Source organism: Palaemon carinicauda, chromosome 10, assembly GCF_036898095.1.
Source record: "Palaemon carinicauda isolate YSFRI2023 chromosome 10, ASM3689809v2, whole genome shotgun sequence".
Taxonomy (NCBI): Eukaryota; Metazoa; Arthropoda; class Malacostraca; order Decapoda; family Palaemonidae; genus Palaemon; species Palaemon carinicauda.
Window position 1 is genome coordinate 136,828,258 of NC_090734.1, and position 25,000 is coordinate 136,853,257.

The window sequence follows — 25,000 nt, forward strand, 5'->3', positions numbered from 1 at the left end:
GTGACGGTAGGATTAAGAAAGAAAATCTTGGAAGTCGAAACCTTAAAAGAGCAGATTGGCGGCACATACTTTTGATCTCAATTATAAACCCTAAGGCAAAATGTTTATGAAAAAAATAGATTGAAAATCAATATGAAATATTTCATAAAATATAGATACTTCATGAGGACTTGGTTGCTGATAGAAATGGAAAATTTTAATAATGTTAATAATCTTAATAATGATAATAATTTTAATATTCTTAATAATAACAATTTTAACAATACAATACAAGTCACAAGAGGCAAGAGCCAAAGACTCACAACAAGAATGAAGAAGAAGCACTTGATGAAAGAACGTGTCACGGGGGGGGGGGGGGGGGGGGTTAAAGGACGTATTTTTTTCTAATTCTCTAATTTAAAGTTTCTTCTATTCGCGTAAAATACTTTATCATCCATAAACAAAATGTGAATGTTTTTTATATTCATCTTTATTTTCATTGATAAGTTAATTTTTTATCAATATACTTCTTACATGGGTTTCTTCTAGTCGTGTTTATCATGACTATCATTACTGTTATCATTGCATTTGCTGTTGTTGTGGTTGTTGTTGTAAAGCACAACTTTTAAGATAGAATTATAGCACATTTAACTGAAAGCCATCAGTGAAGTTTCTTAAGAACTAGAAATACTTCTGTATCAGAATGAAACCATACAAATGTTCTTAGGAGATTGGAGTTTAAAACATACATTAAAAAAACATATGACACATAAAACAACATATTTCATGATTTGTTTTAACGTTATTACTGAGCTTAAGATATTTTATATGCATTATTCGTTACAACTCAAGTAGTTAATTATTTCCTTATTTCGTTTCCTCATTGGGTTATTTTTCCCTGTTGGAGCCCTTGACCTTAAATCATCCTATTTTCCAAACTAGATTTGTACCTTAGCTAATAATAATAATAATAATAATAATAATAATAATAATAATAATAATAATAATAATAATGGCTGCATCGGCAGAGTTTATTTTCTTATCCAATTTTTCTATTTTCCGGATAATTCTCTTCTCTAGAGCGCTGCAATCAGCCAGCAGACTTGAAAAATTCATCAGTCGGGTGAATGACAAAATCGGGAAGACTTTTCAAGTATATTCTCACAAAATACAAGTAAAACTTTTGGTACAAAATAGTAAAAACTACGACGCGTTTCGAGGATAAGTCCTTCCTCTTCTTCAGGTAGAGAGTGAGGTGGATGCTGCAGTCGGGTGGTATTTATACCCAGGATCAGGATTACAAGTGAAAGGGCTGGAATTTTTATTGGTTTTCATTGGTTGATCGGAGCTGATATGGTATGGTGTCGGGTGTACGACGATCTCGGCCGGGAATACCAGTCTGTGACGTCATCGGGGACCTGAATTTTGATTGGCTGAGGCGCGCTCTGAGCCAGCCAGGCTGCTCTCCCGCTCAAAAAAGTGTCCCACGTGGCTGAGATCATGTCCTACTTCGGCGTCAAAATTCGGGGTATTTTCGTGGTTGGCAGTGTCTTCATTAGGTCCTCCTTGATGGGGGTTTCTTGATGTATCAATACGACGGCATGATGGTAACAAAAACATCTCTTGGGTCGTATTAAGGGTGGGTTTATCTCGCTGTATCAGTAGAGCTTCTAGGATGCGTAGACGTCGACTATCTGGGGCGCTACCAATAATCTTGGTGTTACTGACAATATCAGCTCGACAAATAGGGGTATACTTGAAAAGTCTTCCCGATTTTGTCATTCACCCGACTGATGAATTTTTCAAGTCTGCTGGCTGATTGCAGCGCTCTAGAGAAGAGAATTATCCGGAAAATAGAAAAATTGGATAAGAAAATAAACTCTGCCGATGCAGCCATTACTTTTAACTCAACCTGCCTAAAAGAGGGTCTCCTACCACAATAATAATAATAATAATAATAATAGCCGTTGATAGATTATGCATGGAGTTTAATACAAAATAGCAAAAAGACACTTTAATAACAAAAGCTAAATAACAAATGAACATCTTTTTAGTAATATTGCTAAACCTTTCAGCATAAGTAGAAATTACTGGGCATATAAGTGAATTCAGAGATACTCGTTATATATAGATGAACTTAAATTATGAAAGATGTTTCGATGCTTACAAACGAGACATAAAACAAGTTTCGACTCAGAGATTAAAATAGATATTATATTGAGATGAATGCTTCTGACAACTACAAGGGCACTCAGTAGACCGCAGACCTCCACCGAGTCACCTTATTTCTCGATCTTTAGCTGGATCTTGACCTTGACCTTTGACTTTAGCATGTACTAATTGGCGTGGATTTCCATACACTCAAATATGAAATAAATTTGAAGTCTCTATGACAGCGATGTCCAAACTTATGGCTGATTACTTGAATAGGGACATTTTGCTTGGCCGTGACCTTGACCTTCCAAAATGTAATCATTTCCAGTTTTTTACATAATAGTTAATCGCTGCAAGTTGCAGTACTTTACGCATAATACTATGGCCAGGAAGCTGTTCACAAACAAACACACAAATAGGGGGTAAAACATAACCTCCATCCAACTTCATTGGCGGAGGTAACAATGCTTAGAAAACAATAGATAGAACAGATTGAAATCCTTGGCATTTATAGTCGTTCTTTCCTTAAAATCTAAACCAACTGAAAACAAATTTAACATTGAAAATAGCTTTTATACATAATTGAAACGTATTGCTAAAAATAGATTACTATCAATCAATATTAATGGTCAATTAAAAAAAAAGAGGGCCAAATTAAGAATTCTACTGATGCATGAAAAAACTTGTAGTATTTTATAACAATACGACTATATGGATACGAAAGGAAAGACTATCTTACGGTCGAAATTGCAACGATGCATGTAAAGTGTATAATTGAAAGACAAACAAGATGACTTAAGGTTTCCAATTTGAAAAATGAAAAACTTCAGAGAGTATTCATGAAATTAAGGTACTATACTAATTTTACACTGTACAAAAGGATTGATAGCAGTTACACGTGATAATTTAAAAAATGCAGTATTGATAAACATACAAATTTAAAATATTAGAGATGCACTAATATATGAAGAAGCGTGAAGAATAATTTTAAAAGAAACACTAATTTTGTCGTAAAATCTGAATAACAATAGATTGAAAATAAATATTTGCACTGTAACTAAAAGGGTAGGAATTTTGAACAAAAAAACTCATAATTAGCAAAAGAAAAAAAAAAAAAATATATATATATATATATATATATATATATATATATATATATATATATATATATATATATATATATATACTATAGGAGTAACAATGTCACCGGGCTATTTTGTCTATAAAACAGAGTGGAAGAAGAGTTGTAATTTAATGGCGTTAGGAAAGCAATTGTACAAAGAGAAATAATTACTAATATAATTTTTATGAAAACATATGAAGGGGTTTAGCCTGTGCACAGTTTTCATGTACTGGTCATGCAATCTGAGTCTTATTCAAAGTATTACCCAAAATAACGGTGACAGAGACGTTACCAACTTCTTTAGATTATTTCCATATGTTTTAATATCTCATAACAACGCATTTAAGACGGCATTCTATTTACTATCGTTCTAGAAAGCTATTCAGTCCAGAGATATCCTAATTTCTTTATAAAACTTTCGAGTACAATTTTCAAAATACTTTTTAGGAAAGTGACGAAAAGGCATCTAGTTTCTTATTTATTTTATGAAAAGTGGTACACATAAGTAAAAACATTTCTGGAAGATTAAAAGTGTTGTCAAGTCTTTACGTTATTTTTTCCAAACCAAAACACTTGTAATAAAATTTCTAATAAAAAAAGACAAACATTAACATCTTCGGATATGGATCTTTCTTTGATTTTACTAGGTGACAAAACATTTCCATAATTTTGAAAAAAAAAGACATTATGTAGAAACTTTGTACAGGTAAATTTCAATATTCTGTAAATAAAAAACATAAAAACAAAACTTCATTTGCGCGTGTAAGAGTCACTTTTCAAAAAAAGGGCTGGATCGCAAGTTCATATTTTCTTTATTCAAAACTTAAGTTTTATATGTTTGAGTTTCCAAAACGGTGGAAGGTAACACCGTTCCTTTACTGTTTGTTACACATCCTGAACTAATAAATGCAAGTTCTGTGCCAACAATCAATGAGGCATTTTCTTTTCTGGAGACGTTTAGGAATCCCAAGATGAGCAACGAATTCCTATTAAATTGTGCTGCTATTCACTCCGTGTCAAAAATTTCAATCTTTCACCTTCGGTGTACAAACTACGGCCAAAATTTCCATCTTTCTCCTTTAGTGTACAAACCATAGGAGTCGGATTGACTTGAGATTTTGTGTTCTTGCAAGCACTCTATGCACATTTACTTACTAGAACTTAAGATTTTTCGTGGCCCCCTTGGTGTTTGGAACGAAAGACGGATTTCTTAACCGGAACTTCGGTCCCTTTATTTTACCTCAAAATCTATTCTTGTCACTTCTTTTTTACGGTCCACAAGATGGTCATGACACCAACGGGCCCACGATTGTCATGGGCTGGGAGGCGGCGGTAGATTCTGTTGCTGGTTCGGTGGCGGAGGGTACGGAGGGTATTGTTCGTAGATGGCTGGATTGTAAGGGTAATGATACCCATTGAAATCGTACCCAGGAGGTGGGGGAAACCTTGGCTGTGCCGGAAGAATTGGATTCCTGGTGTTGGAAGGAAAAGGCTGAGTGTACAAGTAGGAGATAAGCAAATATATTATGAGGGTGACGAGAACAGCTGTCAGGATGCATACCAAAGACGGCCAAATTTCTGCCACATAAACGGACCTGGTACGTGCCCTAGGCTTTTCTCTCTCTTCGTCCAGATTGAGAGAGAGCCAGTTAGGTTTTTTGTGAGGATTCCACTCTTCTTCGCTTCTGTGTGGCTGTTCGGGAATAAGAGACCGTCTTTCACCGTGGTCAGTATTAGCTGACGAACACAGGGAAGGTCTTGGTGAAGGGTCGGGTACTCTCAGCCTATCGAAATCAACGTCCGCTATTTCTATTTCGTTGAGAGTAGGCATCGAGTGGGAATTCCTTGGCGGCCGGATTTTCGGTCCTCGTGGCAAAGTCGATGTTTCAAGGTTGACCTGACGAGAGTTTGGCCTTGAGACCGATATAGAATTTCTCCCTCTTGCAACTCCCGGTACCACTGATGCACGACGTTTCTTGGGCATTTCAAGGGTACTCGAGCTGAGGTTAATGGAATCTCTTCGCGAAGGGGGCAGGTTAGGCCCGGGGGGGTAACGGTGGTCCCGTGGGACCAGGGGGTCCAGAGGGCGCGGGAGGACCAGTGGATAAGGGAGCATTGAGAAAAGGATTATTATATCCTCGATCACAGCTGTGTTTACGACTATTCACTGCCACAAGCACAGGCCCAGGATTTGGGTAATCATTCATAACCACAATGGGATGATTGTTCTGTTGAACGGGAGACTCCATGACATCACTATTCTTTCTACGGCCTCCTTGGCCTCTGGCACCCTGTCCACCCATGTAGGAAGTATAATAAGACGCCGAGTTTTGAAAAGTTATAAGAATGGAAGGCCTACCGTCTGTGGGTTCTCCATTTTCTTGATCTGAATAATCACTGAATGGGTCCACAGGTGAATCAACATATGCCACTGGATTCCTGGGGTCATCCATATCCTCTTCCATGAAGAGAAGGCGGAAGAGGAGGTGATTTAAGAGAGTCAACAAGAACAAGTGAATTTAAGAGTTTAAAGACTTACAGAGGATAAGGTTGGAAGAAATGTCACGTGTTGCTCACCGTGACCGCCATCCCTTCCACTAAACCTCTCCACTGCAACTCAACACTTGACATGGCTTTGGAATATCCACCTGGGCTCTAAAATTATCACAATTGACTTATTTCTTTTAAGTGCTAAAAGAAAGTGATCACCGATGCGATAACTTCATGGGATATATTTCAAGAAAACTTCACTGTAAAATTTATAGTTCAACTCCACACAAACGCAGTTCAATAATGGAGTTTATGGAATGAAACTGTAAAATAGTTTTTCACTATTCCGTCATAACCATTCATAAATTTAAAAGCACTTCATCACACCTACATAATATTCGCTTCCAGCGCCACAGTGAGCAAGGTGATAAATTGGAAATCCATCGTTAACGTAGTTATCACTGCAATCCACACAAGACTGGTATTTCTCGCAACGATCCCAGCAACGAGAAACCTCCATTGGACAACAACGCAGACGGTATCTTTCTACTGAGCATCTCAACTTCGCACTGAAGCATTACACTCGGACAGGTGACCAGTTAACTCTTATCTACGTATTTGAAAAGTTTCATACAACGCGAACCACACTACGGAATATTGATGAAACGTTGAAATCTATCCAAGGGAGAGGTTTTATTTGAAAAATGTATCTTTTAAAGTTTGTATAGTATTAAATCGATCAGAGAGAAATCGCATTAAAGCCGCAGGTGAACTGAGGCAACGAGAAACAACGGAAGACTTACGTGACCCTCACCACAAAGCGTGGAACATTCTTATTTCCAGAAGATATTCCTCACAATAATACGGCAATACAAAAATGGAGATTATACGCAGCTATATAGATGGTTAATTTGCTGATGAAATTGAATTTATATCCAATACGTCTACAGGCTACTGAAATAACAAGATATAATATTTAGTCAACATAATAAACTCAAAATGTATAAGAAATTAAAAACTCTGCGACCTCAAGCAAAATCAAAAAGAGCCATCTAGCAACAAATGATTCCAACAGATGATAGTGGAATGGTTGAATTCGCGGCGACGAAACCTTACAAAAGAAAACGTTGCGAACGGAAAAAACAGTACATCACATATTGTTCGATATCATAGCACAGACGAGTTCGCTCCCGTCAACGGGAAGTAAACAACTCGAAACAAAGAGACATCTTTTACGCTCATTTTGAAAATTTCTGAAAATTACTGGAATATGAAGATATTGGTTATCAGTGCATGACGAAAGCAACTACTATGTCTTCTATGGATTATAACTGGAATAGAGAACGTTTCCGGAAGCTATCGTTACTGTGGTATTGAGAGAGAGAGAGAGAGAGAGAGAGAGAGAGAGAGAGTGTGTGTGTGTTTACTCTCTTAAGATGAAAAAGAGTGAATGCAGCAGGGAGAAGAGAGCATGGACTAGAGCAAGCGATATTCTGTATACTTATGCTGAAAATAAACGTTGAAAGTGAAAACAAGAGATTATTTGTGATATAGTTTTAATTACATCAACCTACTAGTCTAATAATTATGATGATAAAATCCTTTATATCTTTCAAACTTTACCGCTAGTAACAAATATTGCATCAAATGTCAGTTCAGAGAGATAGAGTAAACTATTTGGCCGATGTCGGAACAATGTCTCAAGAATATTTATTCAGATAAAAATGTACAAATGACTAATATATCGTTACTCTGCTCTTGAATATATTCCCGGTTTGCTTTTTCACGGACAATTGGAATTATAATTTCACCGGTTAAATTAATCCGCTTCCATCATTCAGCTTATATCTATATTTTCCATATGTTAATTACTGAATATTGTTAATTATACAACTTATTAAACTAAATTATTGGCGACGACTTAGTAGCACTAATTTACATTTGATTGAATGATACATTAATCAACTTCGTATTCCGATGACTTAAAATAATGTATATATGATAGTTTCAAAAATGTATTCTCAAAAAATACACCATACTGTTTTTAATTGAAAATTACTTCAGGGCTGTCAATTCAATTGACGGATGCGACAGGGCATCCCTCCCTTGCTTAATATCCTCCATCTTTCTTTCCCATTTCGTCTCTATTCTCTATTTGCCATCTAAAAATCGTCATATTCAGTCGCATTACCTACAACCAGCTTGTCTGTGAGCTTTCAGGATTAAATGTAATCCAGACTTTCTCAGTAGGATCTTTACTATGTGATCCCTCTCTCGGGGATTTCTTTTATGAGAAACCCTTTTCAAGTCTCTCTCTCTCTCTCTCTCTCTCTCTCTCTCTCTCTCTCTCTCTCTCTCTCTCTGTTCTTTCAAATCTTCGTATGATCATACATGACTTTACTATACTAATGGTGCATACACATTCAAAGATAAGAGATTGACATCCTAAAGTAAATACATCTTGAAAAACCAAAATAAAACGAGAAAAAACGTAAGCAATCTTAAACAGGAATGAAAATGATGATACATATCAACAAAAGCAGACGTGAAACCTTCCAGTGAGTTTCACAGCAGCCAGATACCACATATGTTGTACAGTACCTTTGTATAGTTTGTATCTCGCCTTTCCCTTCAGAAGAATATTCTTGTATGTTTCCCCTTCGCTTTGAGGTCATATCCCGAGAAATATTTTACGAGGAAACTTCCTGCCCACGGGAGAAGAGGCAGCGAAAGGACTTGTTCCATATTCTTGAACAGGGGAAAAAAGTGGTTGGCTACACGTGTCTCGTTATGCAGATGCGATACTTTAAAGCACTTTCCCTAAACAAGAACAACATTGCTCAAAAGCTTAAGAATAGATTTTAGTATGTGATCAACACTATTTAATACACCAGGTGGGGAGGAAGGTGGGGTAAATATTTCCCAGATTACATAAACATCTGCTCAAAACATAAAAATTTCTCATTTGTGATACATCTAATAGGTTAGTATAAATGGTTTTATGTGTAAAAGTAATCACTATAAACATTACTTTTATATGGCATGTATAGTAGAATAAAAAAGAGAGTTAATGGCATTCACTATGAATCACTGGAACTCTTGGGAGCATTAGATAAATCTGCATTGTCCCCGTGGTGTGAAGAGACCCAAAGCTCCATTTAAACATATTGAACTATGTACCTAGTAGTAAGATAACTGATAACTGTGGTTACAGCAAGTTAATACGGGCATGGATTCTGGATTCCTCCCTCTATGAAAAAAGCTTTCGGGCATTATCAAATTACAGATAGATGCAAAGTTTTTAGTTCCTATTAACTGTAACCAGCAACCTCAACTATATACACACATGTAATGGGAGACTAACAACTTCTGTTAGCCCCGAATCCAAAGGCAAAATAGACAAAACACACACACACACACATATATATATATATATATAAATATATATATACTGTATATATATATATATAATATATATATATATATATATATATGTGTGTGTGTGTGTGTGTGTGTGTATATGTATAATTTGATCTCATATTAATAATAAAACATAGTTCTTCTTATTTTATGAATTATTATTATTATTATTATTATTATTATTATTATTATTACTTGCTAAACTACAACCCTAGTTGGAAAAACAGGATGCTATAAGCCCGGGGGCTCCAACAGGGAAAATAGCTCAGTGAGGAAAGGGAACAAGGAAAAAAATAAAATATTTTAAAATAAATATCACTTTATAAACTATAAAAACTTTAACAAAACAAGAGGAAGAGAAAAAAGATATAAGATAGAACAGTGTGCCCGAGTGTACCCTCAAGCAAGAGAACTCTAACCCAAGACAGTAGAAGACCATGGTACAGAGGCTATGGCACTACCCAAGATTAGAGAACAGTGGTTTGATTTTGGAGTGTCCTTCTCATATAAGAGCTGCTTACCACAGCTAAAGAGTCTCTTCTACCATTTCAAAGAGGAAAGTGGCCGCTGAACAATTACAGTGCTAAGAAGAATTGTTTGGTAATCTCAGTGTTGTCAGGTGTACGAGGACAGAGGAGAATATGTAAAGAATAGGCCAGACTACTCGGTGTGTGAGTGTATAGGCAAAGGGAAAATGAACCGTAACCAGAGAGAAGGATCCAATGTAGTACTATCTGGCCAGTCAAAAGACCCCATATACGAATCAAGGTACGAAAAAAGTTTGACGAGATTATCGGAAATAATTTTTTACTTATTTATCCATAGAATAACATTATATTGAACAACCCCAGTAAAGTATTCGACTGCATTTTGTAAGTAAAATTTATATACCATTTCAAGGATGTTTTTGACATCATCATTTAACTTATACTTTAAAGAGAGAGAGAGAGAGAGAGAGAGAGAGAGAGAGAGAGAGAGAGAGAGAGAGATTCAATCTAATCTTCTGGAAATTGAAGAGGACATTGGAAATTGCAGTATACCATCAAATACAAATTGACAGACTCAGCATTAATGTTTTCAATAGGAGGAGGATTAGAAAAAAAATTTTTCCTGACTGGAAAGTTAACTTGCCATCATAACGTCAATCTAGTACCTAATCCTCGAAGTCTAATAATCGACGATTCGAGCACCGATGATATATATATATATATATATATATATGTATATATATATATATATATATATATATTCAAATAAGCCATATATTTTGACACATTAATGCCTGGATTCTCTTACCGACCTCGGGATCAGAGCTTCTGACCGGCCGGGAACCTTGGTCCAGGAAACTTATAACAGTGACATACTACTTAGCCATATATATATATATATATATATATATACATATATATATATGTATATATATACACATACATACATACATACATATGTGTGTGTTTTTCCCCTTAAGGTTCCCCGCATCCACATAGGATGAAATTCCGACCCCTATCAAAAAACAGCAATATCAATTCGTTCTACTTCGTTACATATTCATTGTTTGACTATCACTGACTGTGCTGAAATTCCTCATCATTATTCACTGTTTCTAAATCCCAAAAACAATCTTGATGGGAAATTAAACTATCAACCAAATCCAAGGCTTAATTACCTAGAAACAGACAAATATCATTCACCTGTCTCCAACTCCAAGATTGATCTCGGGCCACTGTAAAACATTCAAGGTAACTGAGAGAGAGAGAGAGAGAGAGAGGAGAGAGAGAGAGAGAGAGAGAGATAGGTTGTATCCAATCTGTTTTTTGAATAGGGTAAGATGATTCACCATGATAAATCCAAATACAATTACTAGAATGAAATGTATTTAGAAAATAAATACTTGCTTTTCGAATCACTGATATTTACTAATCGTACGCAACACACAGCAAGTAAACTTTACATAGCCCGAAGCGACGAGCCTCCTGAGAGACTGTGACGCGTCGGTAAGAATCGATGTTTGAACACCATACGAACAGGGAAGAGCAAAGGTCATAGTGTTCTAGTGAACCCTTCTCCGTTATAGAGTGGATCCTGCAAGGCTCTCCACGCGATTTCTGTTTATATACTACACTAGGAAGGCTTAGTAAACTGGCGTGCTGTGGCTTACTATACACTCTTTAGAGTGGAATATTAGTCGACTTTGAACTGAAGTGTGCATGGTTTTTCTTTCACACCAGATCATCAACGAATATTCTGAATTCCATGAGCTAATAAAATAAATACTATCTGAAATTAAAATAGATATTAAAAACCAATTCCAATCGGGTAAGATAATTTTACGAATAAAAATATGTAAACACGATTTGCTAGTAATGTACAGTACACCTCCCAAAGAGTACAAATTATCTAAGAGATCCAACTCTCTTTAGCTACCCATATAACTGCTCCTTAGCCGTTAAGATGAACGTCATTTTTCATCAAAGCTCATTAGTATTTCTCTAAGCCTTAAAGTCTACGGATATTAAGGAGACTAATCCACATCTCTAAGTCGATCTTGAACGTGTTTAAACCGACTGCGCAGACGAAGGGGACCTAAGAGCATAAGGGTTCCTTGTCACACGTTTTCTGCTTGGCCTTATGTGCAGTCTATTCTCACGTGGCTGTAGATGCCGTTCTAAAGAACTACAATAGAATTTTCAAAGGTGTTTCACCAAATGTTTAGCCTTTGAATACTTGTAATACATTATCACCCAAAAAGTCTAACAAGTCTTCTGGATTCAGAGCTTTTGTCCTTCAATTAGCCTATACTGTTATTCTAAATAAAATTTCCTAATACAGAAATAAATGATTCACTACAAGTTGAGATATACTCTTACCTCGTAGTCATTGCTTTTCCGCATGTTTTCTTATCTTAAATATATGTGTGTATGCATGTATGTATATATATACACATATATAAATATATATATACACAAACACACACACATATATATATATATATATATACACACACACACACACACACACACACTATTTCTGAGACACCAATCCATGGATTAATGATGAGTTTTCTCAATGGCTTGGAACGGAGATCTCTAAAATTCTACTTTTCTCTTTAGCACTTTAGAATATTATTGGAATGCACGAAAGAAAACATGCCAGACTACTCTCAATCTACAAAACTAAAACTAAGTAAGCTATTAGATAAGACGAGATATTTTCTTAGGTGCTGGAGGATAGTACATCTATGTAAACCTTGGTACGTCAGGGCTATTGCCACGGTTATTATCGAACTAGTGTAGCGATCCATCAAAAGTGGCGGCTAAATATCTAGATAGATAGGCACACACACACACAGATTCAACTTTTCCCACCCCCTCCCTTTTCCTGATAACAACGCCACAATTTTTGCAATTTGTGGGAGATTGTGGTTTCCCATTGTACCTCTTGGGGAGGGCATACATTTAGCAATGCCGATCAGCATGATAGGAAAGATATATATATATATATATATATATATATATATATATATATATATATACATATATATACATATTATATATGTTATATATGTATGTATATATATTTTTATATATATGTATATATATGTACATATACACATATATATGTATTTATATGTATAGATATGCATTTATATTTATATGCATTTATATATGTATAAATATATGTATGTATACATATACATACATATGTACATATACTGCCCGTCTTACTTGTTATTATATAAGGGAGATTAGACACCAAAAATCAATATATGTACTTACAAATGAAAAATTAAAAGAATTTGTAAATGAAACCAACACAGCTTCCCTAATGTTTAGCCCATGCATAAATGCCTTCTTCCTCAAACATTTAAGTAAGATCTAATGCTAAAACCATTCGAAAACTTAGTGTAATTTACACTTCATTTGTTCGTAACATCTTCTTTTCTACCAATCACTGACAAAGAACTGTAACAAACAATATTAAATTCCTTGGTTACATAGAGCCAAAACAGTCGGGTGAACACAAAATCTCTCTCTCTCTCTCTCTCTCTCTCTCTCTCTCTCTCTCAAAGGTAGTATTTTTGTCGGGTTTGAAAAAATGTAGACTTAATCTTAGACAAATGTTAATGCTGAAGGTGTCATTCATTTAAGTTATCAAATAATTTTTAATATTTAGCATTTTAGATATTATAAGGATGAAAATTGAGACAAAAAACGTTTGAATTCAGTCGGGAGATGTACCAAATCTATGGTCTGGAATGAAAATACTGGTTAGAAGAGAACGATCTCACTTATAAAAATCTTACGAAGCCTATGGCACAGATAACTCATTCCCCAGGTAGGTGACAGGATTTTCTTATAATATTTTAAATTTCAAAATGTTTAAATTCTTAAGAATTTCTACAAACAAAGGAACAATGAAGGCGAACTTGTCCTTGGGAAATTATCCGTCCAATCAGAATAACCCAGAAGGGTGTCAGGAGGAATGTTGCTCAAACCAACCTGCCTACTGTTAACTATGAGTTCCTGCTTCATATATTTTAAAGGGTGTCATTGAGATATTAGATGTGTATTCAAGCGATGCCGGACCTACGCCGTAGTTTGTAAGGCTTCGTGAGCTAATTGCGTAGACCTGACGAGGATGGGATTTGCGTAAACACAATGGACAACAGAACTGTTGTCCATTGTGTCTACGCATTATTACATAGTGTGTACATATACAGTAATGTGCTGTAGTTGCCTTACATACATACGTTTCTTGAATAGATCTTCGCATCGACATAGATGTTTTTTCTAATTAGTGGTTAGTTTTTTGTGAAAAATACGCAAGACTTCTATCTTCCATTCATTGTTTTAGTTACAAAAACTACTTCGCCAGTCTACAGTATAGCATGATTGATTGACCACTGCGTAGCATTCTGGGTTCTATAATCTTGTAAGTCTTCTCGCAATCGGAACTATGCTAAGATTTTACCTCCAGATTTGTGTAGCAGTAATTGATAGACTAATATGAATGTGTATTAAAATTGCGTAATTCAATGAGTTAAATAACCATGATTAATTCTGGGTAATAATGTGGATAACTGCGTTAATTCACATTGTAGGTGAATGTATTATAACCAATATAAATAAAAATGTGTTAATGCTTAGTATTACAATTGTAAATTATAATTTGATTTATGTAGGTCTCTATCAAATCATAGGTTTTGTTATCTCTTTTGTAAATATAAATAATTTAATGATTTTTTTTCAAGTAGATTTTATATTCAAAGTTAATTTGTTTAAAATACATCAAAGAGATAATTAAACAAATAAACATTCAAACACAAGCTTCTTTTCAACGTTTAGCTGTTCTCCATAAAATGAGTTGACTTCAGAGATAATCATCGAACGGCCTCTGAAACATTCGCCCTTTCCTCACAAACACACAGAACCACATACACATAAATACATGCATACATACATACACACAAAGCTATGTGGCAGTAACACATTGGCTAAAACATGGCCGTCTTAAAACCGTAGTTAGATAACAGGAAATACCAGCTCCTTTTAAAATCTACGAGAAAGAGGGACAGGTCCTTACATTGTCTCCTTATTACCCGGAATTAGGCAAAATTCATCCGCACTTTACGCCCTTTCCCACAAGAAAGGACCAGGGAGGACCAGGCAAGGGTTTGCTGCTGACTCTGCAGTGTGGGGCCCCTCGAAACATTTCTTCCCAAGCGCATGAGGTCAGAAAGGTTGTGTGATTCTACCAGTGAAATCTTTCAAGATGCTTGTTGACGTGTGTGTCTGGGGTAAAGTACCTAGCTGTTTGAAAATAAACATGTAAACTCGTTGTTAACACCTTGTGTTTAGTTTTCACAATGTTTTTTTTCGGGTATTCGCAGGAGACTGTAGACTTTCCATCTCAATTACTTCGTTTACCGTAAGACTCGGCCTTGTCCGCGCCAACTAAGATATATGTAAGTGACACTGATCCTTAACTGAAGAAGAGAGTCTTCGTAAGACTTCCCTCCATTCCCTGACCAGCATTTAACTTTTAGGGCTTTCCCGCAATGACAGACATGTCTTATATTTTGCATCATCGCTAGTTGCAGTAGCACTGTCCCTGGGCATTATATCAGACATTTCTGAGAGTAAGCCGTTATGTATGAATAAGCTTAACGTGAAGTAGTAATTTCTTTTTTTTTTACTTATTCCGATGGGTGGATTGTGGGGAAATATCCTTCTTTTCGTAACCTTTCAATAAGGTAATATATAAAAAAAGAATAGGGTTACTACATGAGATCAATTAACCTAAACAGTAACATGGTATATGATAATATGAAAATCTTATAAGCATGTGTGGCTCGCCGTGATTGGCCACATAAAACGGTAATAATTATTATTATTATTACTTGCTAAGCTACAACGCTAGTTGGAAAAGCAAGATACTATAAGTCCCGGGGCCCCAACAGGGAAAATAGCCCAGAAAGGAAAGGAAACTTTAACAAAACAAGAGGAAGAGAAATTAGACAGAACAGCGTTCCCAAGTGTACTCTCAAGCAAGAGAACTCTAACCCAAGGGACAGTGGAAGACCATGGTACAGAGGCTATGGCACTACCCAAGACTAGAGATAAAAGGTATGACAATTGATGACTATAGGTTTGAAAATTAACCGACATTGAAAGTCGTGTATGTGTGACCCAGAGTATAAATCTTGACCTTGGTGTAACTCAAACTTGACGTTATCGCGACTGAAATTGGGGTGTACTGGTAAAGATAATTCGGCCATAAAAGTATTGCGCTAAATATGAAATGAAACTAGTACAGTAAAATATTAACATAAAATATAAAGTTGAACAAAAAAGAGCAGATATCCGTTATTACATAAAGTGGATTCACATTAATGATTGAAGTTCTATTTTGACCTAAAATAACAGTTGAAGTTATACCAAAGGGCGTTAGATGAAAATATCTATAAGTTAAGGCCATGCAAGAGAACGGCATATAACTTTAAAAGCACCATTCCCTAATTCGATTCAGTTATTAAAAAAAGTGATAGTTTTATTTCATTTTATAAATAGGTTAGATTTCTTACTGTTTCCTGATGCAAAGACACGGCAGCTACTTTAAATTTCATTGCAAATGTATTTTGCAGTCATTCTATCAATTACTCGCCTATAAAGCATATAGAGATTATTCTTCCCACGTTCCTTCGGAACCTACGAAAGATACCTTATAAACATCAGTCAGCTACTAAAGCATACTATCATCATAGAATTAGTATACAGTATATAATATATATATATATATATATATATATATATATATATATATATATATATATATATTTATATATATACATATATATATACACACAAACAAATATATATATATGTATATATATGTGTATATATATAAATACATAGATTTATAAATACATACATACATACATACATATATATATATATATATATATATATATATATATATATATATATATATATATATATATATATACTGTACATACAGTATATTGGTTTGCGTATGTTTAAGTTATTTGCAATAAAGTCCCATTCAATATATTGATCTCACTATAATTTTCATAAAAAGCATCCAACAGATTTTAGTTATAATGATCAAATTAATGTTTTCTATCACAAGTAAGGAAAAATTTGTTTCTTATTTTCTGAATGTTGACTGTAAATTATATGCCATTAACTCATGTGCTCCACGCTTCGGGGTATACATATAAAACTCTTTTTGAAAGATTTGTTGAAAACTAAAACATCCAACTACCCTTTCAAATCATCACCTCTTTTGTAAGTCGGTCGTCTGATGTGCTCAGGCATAAAAAGGAAATATAAGAACCCTCTTTTCTTTCAAAAATCCCTTTTATTTTGAAGTACCGTATAGTTGGATTCTCTCTTAACATCAAAGTTTTTAACTTTTTGTTTTGTTCCAAGCTTTCTCGTTACAAGGGATATGCCCTTTTTTCTTATCCTGAAGTCTGGCTTTGATTCCTTCTGCAGCTGTCCGACTTTATTCACCCTGTATCTTTTCCTCTTGGCTATAACAGTTATTTTTATAGGGGGGGGGGGTGTTGATATGAACGTGGTGACCAAATAAATCTGATAAAATAATCCAAACAGCAAATACACACTCTCTCTCTCTCTCTCTCTCTCTCTCTCTCTCTCTCTCTCTCTCTCTCTCTCTCTCTCTCTGCAAGCACCCATATATACTTAAACGTCCCATATACTTAGCATGTATGTTCATATCTGCAAGATCACGAAAGTACATATACACAGAATAGGAATAGCCTATGGAAGGAATTGAAAAATAAAACTTTGTCAAAAGATGAAACCTGGGAAAAGTCCAAATGACATCATTTCAAAAGATTCCAGTCATTACGGACACATCATTCTTTTCCTTTTAAGGTTTAGAGTTCTTATTCTCCAGTTCTTCTTAAATCAAGAGCAAAGGTAAAATAAGAGAAAATTAACCGGAAGCTTAAGGTGATATTAGTTTCAAGTAACTTGTAATTTCGATGTCCTGTTTATGTTTGTCACTGCTTATTTGTGAATATATGGTATTTTAGTAAGTAACACTGGCATGAATTTTTCTTATGTACTGTTTGTGTTTGTAAGTAATACCTGGTATATGTATGACGTAACTGTATTATAAATCTATATTTTTCCGTTTTTTCTAGAACACAGAACTGAAATTTAAGATTGTTTTTTTTTTTTTTTTTTGGTAAAAATAAATTGGTAGAACGTTGTTTTCAATATTCACGCTGCTCATAATTATGTCGCTGATAACCGGAAAAGAGAAGTTTACTAAGTAAGCAACACCAAACAATTAAAGATCGAATAGATTCTTAACAGCGTCTTCTGTGGAAGAATAATGGGTAAAATTATTTGCAAATCAATTACCTTTAACATCATCTTCAGCCAAACTCGAAATACGAACATTATGAAAATCTGTAAATACCAAATATCAAATAAAGCGAAATAGAAAAGTAAGTTTATTCTTACGCTCTGTCGCAAGAAAACTCTGGGACCGTAATCTAACTGGAGGATCAAGAAGCCTTCTGGTTGAGACCTTTTCAAGGTAATTCAAGGACTAATTTCACTTTCCTCTCTCCCCAGAATTCAGAATAGTATAAAAATACCAAGCCGGTATGCTTAAACATTTTCATAAAAAATATCCACTGATTTAATTTTCATGTAAAAAAAGGCGTTGGACAACAATATTAGAACAGCTGGTTTGTATAATGAAAAATAACAGTGTGCATAAAATGAAGGGCGATCTCACAAGGGCATTTAAAGAGTAAATCTCGAACTTGTTTGTGAAATACAAACAATGACAGATCCACTTGCAAGGTGAAAATGAGTAAGGAAACAGATAAATCACAGGAAACTTACATCTTAGATGACGACCTTTAAAGATAAAAACTTTGCGACAGAACAATCATAGTAATATGGAGTCAGGAAGTATCTAGCAATTCTCCCTTATTTTCTAACTAATATTCTATCTTGAAGATAGATAACAGTAGAGACAAACAAAGAGTGGAACTAAGAATGAAAACACAACCAAAGTGAAACTAAGAATAGAAAATTACTGAGCAATAGCATTCCAGCTCTTAAAACCTCAATTGGGTAGGTAACAATACACGCCAAAGAAGAAATGAGATAATAAGCCTTTACCACTCAGAAATATCCTCGAGTTGGGCACGAAAACAAGGCGGCCAAGGCCAGATCCTCGTTTAATACCTTGCGAAACGAGTAAGGAAACTGCACAGCGGTTGGGCAACCACAACGAAGGCTCTGAAAGCTCGCATTCAAGAGATTACCATCTTCATTAGAGAAATTTCTATTTACGAACAAAATATATTTTGAGGATTTAACAGAGCAGTATTTCGGAATCACCGAAGTGAAAATAGCCACTGGCATATATACACACAAATATATATAAACAAACACACACACCCACACACACACACACACATATATATATATATATATATATATATATATATATATATATATATATATATACATACATATATATGCGTATGTGTACATATAAATAAATTATATATTATTATTATTAGGGTACCTTAACGTGGTGATAGAGTTTATGAATCGCGAGGATCAGTACGGTAGTAGGTTGGCCAGGGCACCAGCCACCGGTTGAGATACTACCTTTAGAGAGTTATTGGGTCCTTTAACTGGCCAGACAGTACAACATTGGATCCCTCTCTCTGGTTACGGCTCATCCTGTCTTTGCCTACACATACACCGAATAGTCTAGCTTATTCTTTACATATTCTCCTCTGGCCTCATACACCTGACAACATTAAGATTACCAAACAATTCATCTTAACTCAAGTGGTTAACTACTGCACTATAATTGTTCAGTGGCCACTTTCCTCTTGGTGAAAGTAGAAGAGACTCTTTAGCTAAGGTAAGTAGCTCTTCTAGGAGAAAGATCCTCCAAAATCTAAGCATTGTTCTCTAGTCTTGGGTAGTGCCCTAGCTTCTGTACCATGGTCTTCCACTGTCTTGGGTTACAGTTCTCTTGCTTGAGGGTACACTTGGGTCCACTATTCTATCTTATTTCTCTTCCTCTTGTTTTGTTCAAGTTTTTATAGTTTATATAGGAAATATTTATTTCAATATTGTTACTCTTCTTAACATATTTCGTTTTTCCTTTTTTTCTTTTCTCACAGGGCTATTTTCCCTGTTGGGGCCCCTGTGCTTATAGCATCCAGCTTTTCTAACTAGGGTTGTAGCTTAGCAATTAATAATGATAATAATACATAGGGCGTTGAATTACTGTATTAACGACAAAGCTTAGCTCAATGATGATTGTAGATGGACTTATTTGAAGAAAAAAAAAAAAAAAAAAAAAAAAAAAAAAAAAAAAAAAAAAAAAAAACAAACAGACTTGTCCTTATCGGAAAACAAGAAACCCTCTGGTATAATTCAGAAACTCCTAGTTCTGTAATCTTTAATGTAGATCTACTAGTTCCTCTTTTGCCTAAATTAGAGTGTCTTTCCTCTCATTGTCCAAAAGAAAAAGCTTCCCTTTTTGCTGATGTGTTTGGCAATTAACAGAGCAATGGTACACTCAAAGCAGCCTTATACTTGTTTTCCCACAGCTAAACAATAGTGTAGCTTTATGGACCAGCGAAATTAGACTCTCGCCTGACTGCTTAAAGAGATATTTCCCTTTTGTTTTTATATAAAAAAAAACCCGATTTCTTTCTTTACTCCTAAACAAGAAGTGGTTCATTTGAAATTGTTCAAGGATTAATAATGTTACTCCATTACGTTATAGTTTTCAACACATCTGATTACCTCCCAATTTTCATAGCCTAATATGCTAAATATATGAACGGCTGTTGCCAAAACGTTTGATTGGCCATGCTGAAAATAATCATCCATTCCCTAGTCTGCAGTATTGCTTTTACAAGGATTTGGAACCTGTGACTCTTCTTACAATATCCAGTGTTATGTAAAGCTTCCTTGATTATGGTTATGGAGGTCACAAAATTTGCCTTGATTGTAGTCATTCTATCGATTATGCAAATCATATGGCCATTCTTCTCGAACCTAAACAGATTGGAGTTGGTAGGTAATTACTTTACATCATTATCTAATTTATAATTACTAGATTGCAAAGAGTGATTGTTGATGGACACCGTAGTAAGTAAAGGTATGTAATATCTATTGCTCCATATGATGGTGTTCTTGGCCCTTCATTTTTCATATCAAACCTACATATGTGGTTTAGCCTTTAAAACAAGCTTGGTGTTAATGCACATAAGATTAACCGTTTGACTTACGGCGGATGAGTCCCCTAACAGAGAAATAGCTATAATTAGTGCGTGGTGCAAATTATGGGGTATAAGGTTAACCCAACTACACATGAAGTGTGATTCTAAGTGGGACAGACACTGAATCCTCCCCACCAAAATATTTGCATTGACAATCTTTATTCAATTGTATTTCGCACATTTAAAATTCTAGGTGTCTTCTTAATAACAAATTTACTTTTAAGAAACATATCTTGTCTGCTTCTTGAATTCCACAAAAAAATGTATACTGCAAAAGTCTTTCAAGGTTCTGGAAACCTGCCTATCCTGAGGAGATCTTTTATTCGTTTATTATGCCATGTTTTGAAAAAAGTTTCCTCAGTCTGCTCTTCTGAATCAGACTAACATCTTAACTTGTTGAACAAAAATCGTTATCCCAGTTATGGATATCAATTTCTGGCATTGTCTTTCACTCCGAATACAAGGTAGGCAGTACTAAATAATATTCTAGAAGTTTGATTCACTGCTACTAAATTTTTGAATGATCAGTGAAACTTGAGAAGTTAAGATTTGGAGACATTTTTTTTTTTTTTTTACAATTGAGAAGATTACCAAGTCTTCCATAGTTTTTACTACTTATATATTCAACATTGTTGATTATTTTATCCTATTCTATATTATCATTTGTCTGTAATAGTTATGCATTACTTCTTCATTTCTCAGTTAAACTTCACTGCTTTTCCCGTTGGGGTTGTTGTGCTTGTAGTATTTTGGTTTTCCAACTGGAGTTCTAGCTTAACTGGTAAATATAATAATATCTAGTGTACGCGACCCGTCAAAAATGATGGGTAAATATTTAAAAAGATGTGCATGGACACAGATTCAACCTTTCCAATCCTTACCCCTCTCCCTTTCCTAATTACAACCTGCCGATTCAGCAATTTGTGGGAGATTGTAGTTTCCCAGTGTACTTCACCGGATACTCCTTCTCATTAGGGTATGACTGGTCCCTCTCCCCCTGCCACTCACCGTGACAGGAAAGAAATTTATATATATATATATATATATATATATATATATATATATATATATATATATATATATATATATATATATAGCCAGACATTTTTTCCTTATTATATAGGGTAGAATAAAGATAGCTACCCTTCCTAATGAAAATAAAATCACGCCTTCTGACCCACTGGCATCCGTATAAAAATGCATTAACAAAGATGTATTAAGAATTGCAGAGATTCCCTCAATGAGAAACTATTTAAGGTGTTTTTTTACTGGGAATTTTTAACTGAAATTAGATATGCTAAGTTGATATGATTTAAATAAATCATGGCCGTAATCGCCATTTTCCCAGTAATTTAATCATGTGTTTTCATAATACAATTAGTTATTATGAAAAGATATGTTATTACATTCTGTGTCATTCTTATAGATCTGAGGTGAATTTATTTATACATCAACTGATTGAGGAGGTTACATATTCCAAATTCAAGTATAGAAATAAAAACAAAATCTGTGTATGCATATACAGTATATTATTAATTAAAGAAGAAATAGAATTTTTGTATAATGTATAATGATAACAGTAAATGGTTTTCTTTTTTTTCTGTGTACCCCAAGATATTAAATATTTTCACCCTAATATTCAGATGGATTCTTATAAATCAAGGACACAGGGTAATGTTTTTTTTTTTTTTTTAAAACTTAGAAGAAGTCTTACATAAACATCCAAAAATACCAAAGTATATGTTCTATTTATAAACACCTTACCAATGCCAAAAATCCTCCGGAGCATTCCTAAGTCTGTTATGCTCTTTACAGACGCACAGGAGTGTGAAGATACTTCATACTAGATTTCTCCTTCATTAACAATGATAAGGAAGCACAAATTACAAGAAGAAGCACATAAAAATGGAAGAGTGTAGGGGAGGACCGCAAAGTACAGGTAGAAAATAAACGTGCATGTGGTGTGGTCTTGAAAGCTACTAACTTAGCAAGGATTTAGTCGCTTGCTACGAAGTCGGAAGCAATGCGAAAAAGAGGCAGTATTTCTTTACTTGTTTTTAGAATAATAATGTTATATCCATTATAATTTTGCGTGACAGAAAAAAAAATTGGGGGGGGGGGAGACTTGCAAGTAGCGCTTTCTACTCTACTTCGGAGATTTCCTTGGGTGAAAACAGTAGGCCTACTACTGCATTCTTCCAAACCAAGCTTCTGTTCTATATTTTTCACTTCCAAAAGTAGCTGCTACTCGTGAGGTGAATTTATGTACAAGTGTGACACTGCCAAGGTTTCTTGCTGATGTCATTTCTAGCATTGTCTCTAAGACACTGAGATTTTGATCCTACTTACAACGAGACAAATGCCGACTGCAATAGTATTTATATGGCTGCCCTTTTCTCCGGGGCCAGCTCTTGGGAAATTACGTAAAAATTAGAACCACGAAGATGTGTTCTGAATTACGTAAGAAATTAGACCTGGTCATCCGAACCACGAAGATGTTTGGTAGATACTCGAAACTCCGTTAAAGTGTGTCTAAAACGATATTTCATCCAGTTGAAAAAATTACTCTTAATCATCTGATAGATACTCGTTCAAGATAATAAAAAACACCGATGAGCAAAAACATTTACAATTACAATTTGTAATATACATCAAAGTATATTTATTCAATTTAATTTTTCATTGTTTAGAATATAAGAACATTAATTTGATATAAACAAGAGATTTGTATGAATTGTTCTTTTTATGTCAAGTATTAAATCTGAAATAAGAACATCAAACATAAATGCGCGGGAACAAACACACAATATATATATATATATATATATATATATATATATATATATATATATATATATATATATATACATACTGTGTTTAGGACAGAAAGTAAGTGTTTCCCCCGGATATAAGACAAAAATTAAAAGAAGGATAAGCATAGGATTGAGAGCTTTAGGTAAACAAAATGACATTATGAAAAGAAAATGCCACTTTTTCTAAATTAAATGTATTTAATCACGAATTCATCCTTTGAGACAATAGCAATCGTAATTCTACCTCAGGAGATTAACCGGGTGTATATAAGACGTCCAGGGACTTGGATTACTGTTGCATATGCATGTCCTTTTTTTTTTTTTTTGACTAATCCAATATGCATGAAGGTTTCATACTCGCTCCCCTAATTTTTTTGTCTAGTTTTCACTCCTACTGAAATCGAATATTTAGAATTTCATGCTAATTTCATAAATTTTCTGGTTAATCTTTCCACCCTTACATTTACAGAGGCTTGCAAATTTCCTTAAGAGGGCCATATTTTTTTTTACAGGAATTTGAATAATTCCTCATCAGTAGATTGTGTAAACGAAAAAGTACACATATTTATCTTTGTTAACAAAAGCACGGAAATCCATTACGGAGGCTCCAATTTTGCGGTCACTATACAAAATGATAAACGAGGAATACCTCTGATCAGTCTGGTGAACAATTATGAAATATAGCGTGATTAAAATCAACAACAGCGGTCCAGGAATATCAACGCCAAAGCCATCTTACCTGCATACACGACTGGATGAATTCGTCGATCGTCACCACTCCATCTCCGTTGAGGTCCAGCTTTTTGAAGAGCCTCTCCACGTGTTCCCTCGTCTGTTTGTCTTCTACCTGAGGAAATAAAAAGGGGAATAATAAGCAACATGTCCTTCAGATCCGTTAGACAGACTGGAAAAAATACGCCGCAACACATACTAAACACTGAAGGCATTTCCTACAAGCCGATTGATCACAACTGGTGAGATTTTAGACGAACTAGCTACAAGATTAGCTTTATCAGTGCTCTTAGGAGTTTGAAATGTGCTGCATTCGCAAGGCATCCCTGAGAGGCTGCGATGACTCTATGATTGTGAAATTAATGTCACCATAACTAATGAAATTAAAAAAAAAATAGATTGGTTGTTATCCTCTCCGGTTAAAGGCATGAAATCGTTTCTCAAAGATAATTGAATATTTCA

At 34.7% G+C, this 25,000-nt stretch overlaps 1 protein-coding gene across 3 annotated transcripts in view; it reads right to left on the reverse strand.

The window, feature by feature from the left end:
- The window catches only part of LOC137648503 (calsenilin), a 712,312-nt gene that overhangs the window by 80,345 nt on the left and 606,967 nt on the right, over positions 1-25,000 (reverse strand). For 2 of the 3 annotated variants that reach the window (XM_068381424.1, XM_068381423.1), the window contains exon 6: positions 24,546-24,653. In XM_068381424.1, the coding sequence (XP_068237525.1) occupies positions 24,546-24,653 (108 nt within the window). The remainder of the gene's footprint in view (positions 1-24,545; positions 24,654-25,000) is intronic. The other variant, XM_068381422.1, reaches the window with a different exon arrangement.